Source organism: Nothobranchius furzeri, chromosome 2, assembly GCF_043380555.1.
Source record: "Nothobranchius furzeri strain GRZ-AD chromosome 2, NfurGRZ-RIMD1, whole genome shotgun sequence".
NCBI classification, from domain to species: Eukaryota; Metazoa; Chordata; class Actinopteri; order Cyprinodontiformes; family Nothobranchiidae; genus Nothobranchius; species Nothobranchius furzeri.
This window is the reverse complement of record NC_091742.1, coordinates 21879050-21893214: the sequence shown is the minus strand read 5'-3', so window position 1 is coordinate 21893214 and position 14165 is coordinate 21879050. Positions and strand designations below refer to the sequence as shown.

The 14165-nt window shown below is 44.8% G+C and overlaps 1 protein-coding gene across 1 annotated transcript in view; it reads right to left on the bottom strand.

Moving 5' to 3' along the window:
- Positions 1-14165, bottom strand: part of atad2b (ATPase family AAA domain containing 2B) — a 122874-nt gene that overhangs the window by 108217 nt on the left and 492 nt on the right. Inside the window, exons 2-16 of the mRNA XM_015948168.3 lie at positions 12117-12274; positions 11961-11992; positions 11721-11868; positions 9989-10088; positions 9767-9908; positions 9547-9696; positions 9401-9476; positions 6743-6844; positions 6472-6583; positions 5525-5640; positions 5164-5338; positions 4960-5048; positions 1040-1199; positions 664-754; positions 222-533 (exon numbers count right to left, since the gene is read on the bottom strand). Of these exons, the coding sequence (XP_015803654.3) occupies positions 222-533; positions 664-754; positions 1040-1199; positions 4960-5048; positions 5164-5338; positions 5525-5640; positions 6472-6583; positions 6743-6844; positions 9401-9476; positions 9547-9696; positions 9767-9908; positions 9989-10088; positions 11721-11868; positions 11961-11992; positions 12117-12274 (1963 nt within the window). The remainder of the gene's footprint in view (positions 1-221; positions 534-663; positions 755-1039; positions 1200-4959; positions 5049-5163; positions 5339-5524; positions 5641-6471; positions 6584-6742; positions 6845-9400; positions 9477-9546; positions 9697-9766; positions 9909-9988; positions 10089-11720; positions 11869-11960; positions 11993-12116; positions 12275-14165) is intronic.

Here is a 14165-nt window from a genome sequence, read left to right as displayed (position 1 = left end):
ATCGAAATCGTGATAAAATATTGGAAAAATCGTGATATTCTATTTTTGCCATATCGCCCAGCCCTAGCGCAGACCACCCAGAATGGCGGTAATAAGGTCGCAAAGATAATCACGTAAAATAAAAACCAGCAGGACGACAGAGTCATGAATACGATGGGTGGGGAAGGGCGATGGTGTTTGATCCAGCAGACTCTTTAAGTGTCGGGGTGGCAGCAACTCGCCTTGTGTGTTGTCCCTGTCGGCACACTGAGCGTGGGGGAAGACTCGGAGAAGAGCTTTCAGCACCGAGGAGAAAGAGCTGGCCAGCAGGGGGCTGAGGGTGGGGGACAGGGCTCGGCCCGGGGGGGCCAGAGCCCGCTGGGAGGCTGGGACAATCGTCCTCATGGCCTTGCTGAAGTCGCCAGGCCCCAGGACGATTGAGGCGACGTCCAGCTTCAGTTTGATGCTGCTGCCATAAATCTGGGGATAGCGGCGGCGCAGCGCCATCAAGGCCGCCTCTGTGCAAAGTGCTTTGATGTCAGCACCGCAGTAGCCTGGGAAGACACAAAAACAGTCTGTTATTAGATTAGGATCTCCTCATTTTGGCTTCATTAAAGTGCTCCCTCAGTGGGAGGCGGGAGGACGAACACCACACACCCCAAAACAATGTCGTACTTCACTCACCGACACATTTTTCTGCAAGTTCATCTAGAAATGGCTCAGCCAGTTTGGGATTCCAGTCCCTCGTGTGAATTTTCAAAATCTGCTTTCTGGCCTATCAAACAGGAATAGAAAGCAGGTTAATCCTGTCTGTTAGCATACAGACTAAAGGAACGACCTGCAGTTCACGGTCCGATCACTCACACGTTTATTGTGCATTTTCATTTCAACCAAATCTACAAACTTCTATTAAAATGTCTCGTCTCTTGCTCACTGAATCACATTCTCCAGAGACGAAAGCACGACAACATAAGTAATAACGTCATTTAAAAAAAGAAAAATCCAGGTTCAGTAAAAATTGTCGTCGAATTCAACGACTTTAAGGTTTTCTCAGCTTCACCTTCTTGTCCGGGAGGCTGAAGAGAAACTCCCGATCGAAACGTCCAGGCCTCCTGAGGGCCGGGTCGATGGAGTCGAGTCTGTTTGTAGCACCGATGACAACCATCTCCCCACGACTGTCCAAACCGTCCATCAAGGCCAACAACGTGGACACAATGGAACTGTCGAGCAGAAGGAGAGGGTAAAAACGTACGTATATTGTTTTTTTTTTTTATTCCTGTATCAAAAATATACCAGAAACAAAAATATGGTGCCAAACAGAAACACAACAACCACAAGATTAGAGTCCTTAAAAACCTAACAAGGTCTTATTTCCACAAATGTTATGAAATACAGTGATCCCTCGCTACTTCGCGGTTCGTTTATCGCGGATTCACGACTTCGCGGATTTTTTCTTTGGAGCCTTATTCAAGGGAAATTCGCCGATTTGCGGTATTTTTCTATGCGAAATATCAAGAAATTCCTGGTTTTTTTTCATCCATTTCATCATAAAATGCACTTTTTGTAATAAAACTATAAAAAAAACAAGTAAAATTTTTTTTTCTTGAGTTTTACCCACAAAAAGAGAATGTGATCATACGATAATTCAATATAGTACTGTACTGTAAACAAGGACGTAATTTTCACTTTAGAAGTGGGGGGGGGGGGTAGCTTTACAGTATGCTCTAATGGGAAACAGGCTTCAACACAAATGGTTGTTTTCCGCTAGGTCCTAGAGCTCAACCAGTGTCAATTTAATATAGCGTAATATTGTTTTTGGATGGTAAAAAGTGCAGGGGTCAAAACTTGACTTTGGAAAAAGTGGGGGGGACATGTCCCCCCTGTCCCCCCCCCCAAAATTACGTCCATGACTGTAAATATGGTGTCCCTACTTCGCGGATTTTCACCTATCGCGGCCAGGTCTGGAACGCATCTACCGTGATGAACGAGGGATCACTGTAACTGAATGTAAACATGTAAACTAAACCGTAGGAGTCAATTTCACCGCCTGGGCAAAAATGCATGTTTTTTTTGTTTTGTTTTAACAGGGATATCATTAATACTTCAACTGAACCTGTGCTGCTTCCCAAAGACTTAGCAGGAACTACTCTGTGGTTGCACATGAACACAGAATGGAGGTAGCAAGGGGGAGGAGGCGGGGCAGTTGTTTACAGCAGCGCATGGAGTGTTTAGTTCAAAGATAGCAGCAGATAAATTGCTTTTTGATTCACACGTTTCAAAGGCATTAAGTATAGAGGAGTCTACTTATGATTCTATGCATCCATGAAAGTTTTTAAAGCTGACAAAGATGAGGTTTTAATTTTATTTATGTACAGAATTGCTGCGTCGACCGCGGATCCGAACCGTGCGGTCTTCTGTAGGAACGGAGACCGGACTCTGATCAATAAAAAAAAACAAAGCTTCACCCAACACCTGATCCTACAAATTAAGTTGCCTTGACTGACCCACATTCCCCCTGCAGCTGTGAAACATGATGATTATTCCATTCGGTACGGACGGACAGGAGGAATTAGTCTCGTTGGGAAACTTCAAACAGCTCTGCGGAAGGCCTGTAATGTGTTACGAAATAAACACACGCAACCACGGAGCACCAACACTCTTCCCAGACACACAACAGTTGAATTTATGTTTTAAAAATCTAACTGAGGCATTTCTGTTGAAAATTTTTTATCAAATAGTAAAAGAAAACTACTTGGAGATGTGCTGCTAACTACGTGCACGTGTGTGTGCGTTTATAGAAACAGGAGTGCCTTGCACCTTTCAGCCGAGGCTCACGGCGGTGCTTTGTCATAAAGTTGTCCCAAGTCTACAATGGCGCCAGCGATTCCTTTCCGTTATTTATTATTTTCACTTGCAGTCAGTCTGATGTAGGGCTGCAGCTATCGAATATTTTTGTAATCGAGTACTCTATCGAATCTTTTATCGATTAATCGAGTACTCTATCGAATCTTTTATCGATTAATCGAGTACTCTATCGAATCTTTTATCGATTAATCGAGTACTCTATCGAATCTTTCATCGATTAATCGAGTACTCTAATAAATGACACTTTTACGTTTTTAAACCATTATATCAAACAGCATGTTATAAAATATGAAAGACCTCTTGAAATGAGAAAGCAATTGCCAGTTATTCTTCAAGTTTTATTCAAAATTAGTTTTCAAAACTTCAGCACTTCAGCTTTACTTCACAGTAAACAAATGCGAGCGGCTGCGGCCCAATCCGCACCAGAACCGCTCAAGGCACATGCGCAAACATGGCTCGCCAGCTGTTTCCCTATTAACACACGTCCGTTTTAATTTCTACACTTTTTTTTTCTCACACTAACAAGGATTGTTGAAAGCATGTTTGCCGTGTTTATGTCAACTTATACTGATCACAGAACATTTACTTTCTTTTGTTTTCCTCCTCCTCTCTCATAAATACCCGTGTCCTCCTGCAGCGATCCTGAGGGACAACGGACATCAATAACACAGTAAAAAGTCCGACGTGTTGTAAAAACTGCTATTTTTAACACATTTTCAGGTCCTACGTGTTGCTACCAGACGTACGGTGTGAGCTGAAACCGAGTGCTACAAATGAAAATGTCGCACAGTTTCCGCAGAATATATAGAAATACAGGCTAAAATGCATTATCTTGTAGAGGCTCTGAGTCCGCTTGCAGAAGGGACATTTACAAGTGGATGTTTCCTGGTCAGGTGCTGCAGCATGGAGGAATATGGTGTTGTGGTAGGCTAAATCCATTTTACAGTATTTAAACTGGACTACATTTTCCGCCTTACGACGTGAAAAATGGTCCCACACCTTTGACATTTTCTGTCTTTTTCGCACTCCGCCGGGGTCCACGTTGTCCGCCATGGCTTAAGAGAAAGTTAAGCTACATTCGCTACTCGCGTGTGCATTCAGTGCAGTAGTGATGTGTCGGTCGCGAACGAACCGGCTCTTTGAAGAGAACGACGGGAGCCGGCTCGTCATTGGGAGCCGTTCCCCCCCCCCCCCCGCCTTGGTGAAAGCTACAGGCAATTGATCAACATGTGTAACTGTGAGTACAGACTGACCACACACAAGAGCAGTAGGGGCGGGGAAGAGGGAGGATCATATTCAGACAGACACACAGCAGAGCACCTGCGGGTGGAGGGAGACGAGAGGGAATGAGGAGGAGGAAAAAGGCGAGCGAGAGGGAGGAGAGTGCGACGAAGACGGTGAGAAAATGAGCGCCAGCAGTCGGAAAGTGGACATTTCTTAGAGTGTTCAGTTATTAAATCCATAGAAATGATAAATATTTGATATATTGCTTTTTTTTTACATTAGTAAATTATTTTACATTTAGTTTAGCATTATTTTGGTTATAAATGTACTCTACGCAACAGAAAATCTGAGGAGCCACTTAGGAGCCGAAAGAGCCGGCTCTCTAAAAAGAGCCGGAATTCCCATCACAACAGTGCAGTGCGTATGTGCGTCACTTATTTCGGTCCGGGTGAAACATGAACCCGGGCGACTTCAAAGCAATGAATTCATTAAACATGAATTAAACGAAGCCTCGAGGCAGAGAATTTGACTCGAGGCTTTTTTGTACTCGAATTATTCCCGAGGAATCGTTTCAGCCCTAGTCTGATGACTTCGTTCATCAAGCAGAAATGGGATCCTCAGCTAAACGACGTAGCTACACATAACATTGTATTAATCATGGGTTGCAATTTCAGATGAGCCTGCTCAGTTTGGAAGAGAACTCTGGTCGGGTAAAAGAACCAAAGCCACATGGTGCAGGATATGTTGTCCAATTGGCTAACTGTTCTCGTATCGTCGTTATTCAAACATCTGCCTACACATCCCCTCCCCTGTGTGTTTAAAAAAAAAAAACAATGACAGATAAACTGATGGGTTGCGGTTGATGATTCAACAAGTCGGACAGGAACTTACCTGTGTATCTGGTCCTGTCTGCTGGAGCGGACAGGAGCCAAACCATCAATCTCATCAAAGAAAATGATGGATGGCCTCATCAGGTAAGCCTAGTCAGAGGGATTTATACAAGATCAAGGTCATCCAACAGAGATGCTAAAGGTCATGGAGCTGACTTTTTTTTTACACTTTAAATGACGAGGATGTTCATCAGAAGTTACACACCTGGTCAAAGAGCAGGCGTAGCTGCCGTTCTGATTCGCCGACCCACTTGCTGAGGCAGTCGGCTCCTTTCCTCATAAAGAAGGAAACCTTCCTGTCTCCCTGACTGCACTCGTTGGCGAGTGCTCGAGCAACCAGGGTCTTTCCTGTTCCAGGCGGGCCGTAGAACAAACACCCTCTAAAACGGAAAACAAATCAGCTCCGCGGGATAATTACACAGCAGGTCGTCTCCCACGTTTATCAGCTCAGCTATAGAAACAAACACGACTCCTCTGGTTTTTCAATTAGAGAAACTAAACAGTTCTGCGTCCAAAAGATAAAACTACACTTAAGGACTTCACATCTGTTTGAATGGTTTTCTCACCGGGGGGGCTGAATTTTGAATTTCTCAAAGACCTCTGGGTAGAGCAGAGGGAACACCACCATCTCCTTTAGTGACTGGATGTGCTCACTGAGGCCGCCCACGCCGTCAAATCGCACCTAAAAAAGAGTCACACGTGTAGCTTCAGTCACCTAAACATCAATAAAAGGTGTTCCAAAGAACTGTGTGGAGAACGTAATGATGATTAAACATTTTAGTGGCTGTGGATGGAGGGTTTGCAGAATCAGAGCTCTTATACTTAACAAAAACAACATTTCTGTCAGCTGAACTCAAACATTAGGGAAGCAACGATACCACATTTTCCAAACCGATACTTGGATCTGAATACTCGCCGATACCGATACTTCTACCACACACAGAAAATGCAATGATTTGGAATACAGGTTTTATTTTCTTCTCTGCTTTCAACAGGAAAAGACTGCGAGGTAGATAAAAAGTAAAATATATGAATAGAAATCATCACAAAACTAAAATATTAGGTGAACAGAAATGACAAGTTACAGTGAAGCCATTTTCAAGCAACTGCATTGGTATCGGTTAAAGTCCTATTAGTTGTCACACACACAGGTGTGTGTGCGAAATTTGTTCTCCGCATTTGACCCATCCCCTGGGGGAGCGGTGAGCTGCAGACACAGCCGCGCTCGGGAACTATTTGGTGGTTTAACCCCCCAATCCAACCCTTAATGCTGAGTGTCAAGCAGGGAGGCATTGGGTCCCATTTTTTAAAAGTCTTTGGTATGACCCGACTAGGAATCGAACTCCTGATCTCCCAGTCTCAGGGCGGACACTCGACCACTAGGCCACTAAGAAAGGTCAGGTTCCTGGTATCGGTTAACTTTTACCGGTATCGTATCGGTGCATCCCTAATCTAAATAAACAATTCAACTGCAACTACGTTTGTGTCACAACATAACTTGATTTCCACTCACTGAAGTGTCAAAGTTCATGGGGTCCACGTCCGCTAAGCTGGCGCCCACCTTCACTCGGTCTCGTAGCACGCCGCTGGCCAGGTCCTCAGATGTCAGGTTCATGGGCAAACATCTGTTCAAACACACAATGTGTTCATCAAAGGGTCCAGAATCATTTCAGTTGGGCTAAAATGCGTCCAGCCGACACGAATTACTCACAGAGTAAACTAAAAACACAATCTGAGACACACCACTGTTTCCTTAGGAGCTCTAAATAAAACAGTGCAACAACCTGTTCCGGGCCCGGGTCATGCTCTTGCTTTTCCTCCTCTCAAAACGCTCTTCATCGGACGATGAGGTGGTGTCACTGCTGTGAATGGCGTGTTTCTTCACTCTGGAAAAGAATCAGTCTCAGTAGAATTCTGGGTCACAGCTGCATGAAGGCGTCAGACTATCACGGGGGTCACATTTATCAAATTATGTTTTTGAAGACGGTGACGTAAAAATCTAAAGGCCATCCGTCGTTTTGACCGATTACAGTTCAGGTGAAGAAGAGAAACACTCAATGAGGACAAAAGGCGGTAAGTTTTGTGGCGTCACACTGAGGCCGATCGCAGGTCACAGACGAAACGTTGACCAACTCCATCAATGCGCCACAGCGGCAGGCTCCTCACAAAACCACGCTGAGTTTAACTACTTCTTGTTTGCTGTACTTTTTCTACAGTTACATTACATTAAGTTACATTCAGGTTGTGAAGTTTGCATCAGGGTTGTCACGGTGCGGAAATTTAACCTCACGGTTATTGCGACCAAAATTATCGAGCTTTTCGGTATTATCGCGGCATTTTTTTAAACGTGCTACATTTTCAGACAACTAAGTAAACCCTGTATACCAGGAAAATATTGTCATCAGATTGTGTCTAAATTTTGCCTAAAATGTGTTATTTTGTAATTGTGTTGTTTATTTGTTTACATTTTTCCCCTTTAGTCTTTAAAATACCAATATTTGCCCATAACTTCTTACTTTTGTCTGTTTGATGTCATCATTTTAAAAATATTAGATCAGATGATACTCAGTACTCAAGTAGCCTTCTAATCAGGTACTTTTTTACCCTTACTTGAGTAATAAACCCTATATCAGGAAAATATCGTCCTCGGTTTGTGTCCTTCCAGTGAGCTTTGCAGATGTGGGAAAATGTCATCAGGCAGTAATTATTGTTAAATTCATAATTATTCTCGGAGAGAGACCAACTCTTATCTGCCCCTGGGAGCCCCGTAATGCATAGCGTCATTTCAACATGGCGGTGTCCGCGACACGGTTTATATGCAGGTAGCGGCGCTGCGGCTGCTTTATATAGCGACTCGTTGCATTCTCCCTCAACCCAAATCCTCGGATCACGCATTTTAGCTAAAACGCTAACTTGCCTTGCGTTGACTGTAGAGTTGTGGGTGATGGTCACGCAGATGTGTCATGAGATTTGAAGCGTTGCTGCCGTTCACAGACACTTTTTCTGCACGTGCTGCAAACAGGAAAGCTGTCTTCTAGAAACTATCCCTCGGCATTCTTCAAATATCTAAAAGATGCCTGTACTTCCCACTTTGTCTTCTTTGAGGGATAATAAACGTCCTGAGCGCTGCCGTCTCCTCCTTTGGCCATTATTTCAGCTTTAGCTTCAAGAAAGTTTTGGTTGTAAACAACAAAGTGCGCGTGTGCCGCCGGCAACTTCAGCAGATGATACGGTGGCTGGTAAGGGTCACCGCGCCTACACCGCAGCCACGGTAATCCACCGAGATAATATAGTTTTTTTAAAAACAAGACGATTATTATTATTGGCAACTTTTTTACCGGGGTTTACCGCTACACCGGTTACCGTGACAACCCTAGTTTGCATCACAGGAAGTAACGTTAGAAGCCTGAATCTTACGTTCCACCTCTGTCGCACGTCCATGATGCATTAGGACAACATGTCCTGCTGCAGCTCTTTTCCTTCATTCTCATGTGTCAAATAAATGTAGTTAAAGAGCAAGTAACGCCTAAATTAACTTTTGTTATTGCTGACAACCTGTAGAGTGTCTCATGGTGCTGTACACATGTGTAATCATTAGTGTGGCAGTTTAGTAAAACTTACTTTAAATGTAACGTTTCGGCCCTAAACCGTAATTCTATCTCCATCTTCAGGTTAAAAACTCTGCTCCACATTTATGTAGAACCAGCTGTGGCTGATGGCTACGCTGAAAAACGTGACGTCATCAGCAACGTACTACGTTGCTGCACTGCACTGGTCTCCAGGTGAGGCAGCCGCACCTCCACCTGGCTCCATGAGCGCTCTGAGCCGCTCGCCTCCTTGAAAAACGGCCCTCCTCCCCTTTTTCATCTATTGATCGAAGTTAACAGGAAATCCTCCAGAATGCTGCAAAATCGGTGTCTGCTTTTCTCCTGAGGGGTAAGTCATGTGCGAGTGTGCGCTTGTGTGCACGCGCTCGTTAACGACTCGTTTTTTAGATTGAGAAACTCCAACAGCCGACGCGGGGGGGTGGCGGGGGGGTGGTCTACCACTGCCCCAGTGCCGCTCTCTCGGCCCGCCAGGCGACGCCTCTTTCAGAAGCGTTTTCCTAACAGGAAGTGTGGATGAAATGAGTCTCCACCCAAGCCTTGACCCTCACTTTAACCAGCAAACACCAGGTGATGGCGCCACCTACAGGAAGCTTCTATAAGAGCGTTGTGTTTGACAGTTTTTCCTGATTCCTTTTATTCAGACACCATTTAGTCAGAAGTCTGGGGAGTTTCTGAATGAAGCCGATGCTTTTTTCTCTGGTCGGATGTCTGACGACGTTTTCTCGAGACCCGAGGACGTCCCAAAGTGCACACGGTACTTCACTAGGAGAACGTTTTGAAAACGCTGGCGCTGCTAGTGAGGCTTGTAGCTCCGGTGTCAGATCTGAAACCCACCTGATATGGCTTCTTCTAGCTGGAGACATGTGGGTGTCGAACAGGGAGGGGTTGCTCTGCTTCCTGTTCACTGGCTCTGAGAGAGAAGACCAACAGGTTAGGCCCCGCCCTCTGAGGAACATCTGGGACATTTAAAAACTAATCACCAATCGGTGGAGCTTCATATCTCTGTACGGTCTTCCGCTGCCTCAAGTTGTAAGGTCGGTCGTTTTCTTCCCCCGCCTCTTCAGCTTCGTCTCCTTCATCGTCTTCGTCATCGTCATCCTCTGCATCCTCCTCTTCTTCGCCGTGAGACTCTGGAAGACCAGAGGGACGTTTTAAAACTCATTTTCAGTATTTTAGGTCCAACATAAACACACAACACACCTTCTGTCCCTTCCTCCTCCTCCTCCTCTTCATCGTCGTCGTCATCATCCTTGCTCATGACTTTGTGGTGCGCGGATATGTTGAAAGAGGCTCTACGCATTGATTTCCTGCGTTTCACTCGGGAATACATGTCCATGCTTTCCTGGGAGGAGACAAACCACCTGTGTTCACCTCACAGATGCAGACAGGGGGCCTTTTTCTTTAAAGCAGAGCGGCGCTCACCTCCTCGGTTTCTCCGCTCCACATGCGGAGCTGCTCCACCTCACGGCTCTGCCTGATGCTGGTGATGTTGTCCATCTCCTGGAGAACAGCCTCAGCAGTGCTGCACACACACACACACCAGACGGTTCACGAGAGAAAGCACAACAATGTCACATTTACAACACATCTCAGTGGGTTAGAATACCATCCAAAGGTAGAAACTCCCTCTAAAAGCTTCATCACACAAGAGTTTATTTCTTTTAGTTTGATTATGATGGCTTGAGCTGAAACACAGTTTTTGTGTGAGTGAGATCAGCCGAGAAAGGTCAGTCGATGTAACGTGATCGTGCTGCACGCACATGCCAATCATCGTCTTCCCTAATGCTGGGACGCCCGGGTGCAGGCTGGATCTTTAACTCACCTGCAGAGAACATCAACAATAAAAATATAAAGTAGCTAAGGTTCATCAGAAACGTTGCTAGGTTGTTTATCGGGTGATTTTTAGAAAAAATAATCATTAAAGGGGTCTGGAAAGTTGCTAAGTAGGGGTGCACCGATCTATCGGCCAACTGATCTATCGGCCCCGATCTCGGTTGTTTTTCTCAAGATCGGAGATCGGCCAAAAATTGCAATCGGTGCATCCTTAGTTAATGTCAAAGCAAGTCATTGCTACAGAATTATTTTTTGGACAAGCGTGTCGAAACAGGTGCAAAAGATTTGTTTTCAAAACTAGAAAAATTCACTCATTCACTGCCAGCTGTTTCCTGATCAGAAAAGCCCTTCGCTGCCGGCGTCTTTCAGCGTTTTCACTGGTTTTTTAAGAGTCACAGAACGTTGCGCGCTAGGATGATGTCGACGCCAAAACTAACAAAACAAAGAGGAGACTCACCTCTTACATCAGGAAGAATCCGCACGTTTCGAGCGTTATCCGTTCTCTTACTGTGATCGGCAGAAGCTTTTCCAATTCGCACCTCACTTTTTTTTTTACAGCAGTGGCCCAAAACGATCTCCGAACACGTGGATTTTCTGCTTCCTGATCACGTGACCTGTGATGTACGCGGATGAGGATCGGCTTTAGAGCTGTGATGTTTGTTCTTACGGTCCGGGGGCTCGTTAAAAACACAAATGACGACTTTAGTCGTCAATGGCAGTGAATGAGTTAAAGAATAAAGGAACAAATGTGACTTTGTAGTTCAAACAGCAATGCTACATATGTTCACTTATATTTAAGAACATTACCTCGTGTCCAGTTGAAACTGGTATTGTTTCATGAGTTTTCATGTTGGTTTTCTCAATAAAAGCAAATTGAAACATTGACGCGATCCGCTTTTAGTTAAGACAAAATCGGTATTGGTAAGTCAGGTTTCTCTCAAGATCGGTGATCAGCCAAAAGCTGCAATTGCTGCACCCCCCGTTGCTAAGTTGGCAAAAATTGTGTGGGAGGTAGCGTGCGCTTGATTTGAAACTCAGGGTAGCACAAGCCTAAACCGCGAGGGAGGAGTGAATGATCGGCTTAGATCGAGCAGCGACGCTCAGGTCCGATATCTTTGCTCCTCCGGCCCGAGGACGACGCAGCTCTCAGTAAACACAAACGTCTCGACCTTAAGGTCAAGAGTTTCATTTATTACGCTGAAATCTGACCCTTCAGTGGTTTTCTTCTGGTCGCTTTCAGTTTCAACATTTAGCACATTTGTAAATCAGCGATTCCCATTTCCTGAGTCAGAGAGTGCACGGCGTCTCAGCACCCATCTACCTGTTGACCAGCTGGTCAAACAGCAGGCTCTGATTGAGGTGTTGAAACTGGCTCTTCCTCACTCGGCAGCTCCTCTTCAGCTCCACGTGGCCGTTCATACGGGAGTGATCCCCCCCTCCACTGTCATCGTTCCGGTGACTCATACCGGCTGCAGAATCAAAGACGGAGTGGAGGTTAGTTCTTGGTGGTGTTGTTTCCTAAAGCTCGGGGTTTATATGAAAAGACTAAATGAATTATTACCGTGGCCATTTTGCATTCTGCGAGAGGACAGCCTGGAAATGAAAGATAAATTAATGAACTTATGAAATCTGAGCGGGAAACAAAAACTGTTTACATTTTAGTTTTGCTGCATACGAAGCTGACAAAGACGGGTTTGAAAGCAAACAAACAACTGACCGGGTGCGGTAGGTAGAAATGCCCCAGCTGACCCTCTGGCCCTTCGCCTTCGGGGAAGGGGAAGTGTCACTAGAGCTTGGCTCGGAGGCCGCCTGCCTCCGCTTTCGCTTGGAGGGCGGAGCCAAGCGCGGACTGCTCGCATCGCTGCCGGGCTCCTTCTGTTGGGCAAACAGAGACAGAATAAACAGGTAAAGAGGAGAGGATGCACGTCTGGAAAACAGATAAAAGAAGCTAATTTCTGCAAAAGGGGGGAAAAAACTAACTTTAATTCAAACTTTCAGGGTAAAAATAAAAACATTTGAGACAAAAACACCAGGAATATCTGAAATTAGACCAAACCGCCTTGATTCTGTTAATGGCAGCACAGAGCAGATGTGCATCCTTGATGTTCGTGTCTTCACAGAGTTACACCCCTGCTGATATGAAAAGCATATCTCAGTGTTGTCACGGGCGAGCGAGTGAAGGTCTGACAGGCTGGGTGGAGAGACGTGGAAACATCTTTTAGCTGACTGTTTTGGGTTGTGATTCTGAACTGAAACCACGTTTCTGACACCGGGAGGCACATTTTAGCTCCAGATTACGTCCCGAGGCGTCATTGAACCCTGAACACCCTGGTGCAGACACAGCAAAGCAACCTCACAACAGAACTAAGTGTACACTGTGTTTCTTTGTGTGCTTCATTTATTCATTCATTCATTCAGGGAGCTAATGCAACATGCCATAAAAGCTCCAGATTTGTCTCATTCATCCAAAAAAATATACATTCTCCCAGAAGCTCTTTGGTTAGTCATAATGCATTTTCACAAATTATGGTCTCGCTTTTTTATGATTTGCTGTCAACACTGGCATCCTCCTCTTCGCCAGTCTTTCACCGGTTCCACTTTAGCTTGATGCTGTGATCAGACACTGATCTACTTTAACCTTCAATGTTGATCTTGGAAGTTGCCCTGGGCTCTTACTGGTGACCATTACATTCTTGAACTCGACATGGCTTCTTCGTGCGGCCACGTCCAGGGAGATCGCTACAGTATTGAGAATCTTTTGAATAATTTGTGCAACTACAGTTACTGAAGTATTTACATTGCGGTAAATAATCATCTTTCCAAAACTCCAGAGACAACTCTGTCCTCAGCTTTTTGTAGACCATGTTTTCGTGTGGTACACACCACCATGCCCGACAGCACTGTGACTACAAGTCACCAAATTGTCCGTTTTGAGTCATTTCAGTAACAACTGAGAGTTGTTTCTTTACTTTAAAGCAGTATAAACAACTTTTGTGGGTAGTCAGGGCGCATTTCAGCCATCTTAACTCCAGCTTTAAGAAGATCATAGAGAAACCCAATAACAAGAACATACAGAAAAGAAGGGGTCGTGAATTTTAAAGAAACTTGATTCCAATAATTAGAAAGTTTAAGATGATTGCACATTATTATCATGGGAGACTGGCTCCAATCCTCAGTCCAAAATAGTTAGAAATTACCACAACTTCTCCATTACCACCACAAAAAAACTACAAATGTGTACATGAGCATCATGATCAGCAGTCGTGTTGCTGTGGAGGTAAAGGTGTAGATCCACGGGGCCTGCACCCCTCATCTGTTTACATTTTGAGACAAAAGGAACAGCTTGTAGGACAAACGACCAGTAAAAACTAAGTGTCTCGATCAAGTCTAGAAGCACAACTACACACAAAGTTGCCCATGAACGCTCAAAGCCCGCAGTTTGAGACAGTTGCCCATGTGTGGCTGTTTTGACCTTTAACAACAAAAAGTTCACCAAGTTCAGACTTGTTCAAATCAGGACCCGAGCCAGACAACTGTTGTGGACCTGACTCCCTTCCCCCACTAGAAGCTAAAAGCGGGCTAGCTAGTTCTCGCCAACGCGAGTTTCACTTACGTTTTAATGCTAAAAGATGATTAAATAATCACGCTAATGCGTTCTTTAACGTGACTAGAAGTGGAGCCATTAAGCTTTTATCAAGTGACTTTATTTAAAGGGTGAAATCTTTATAACAAAGGTGAAACAACTCAGCCGGGTAACACTGCCAAA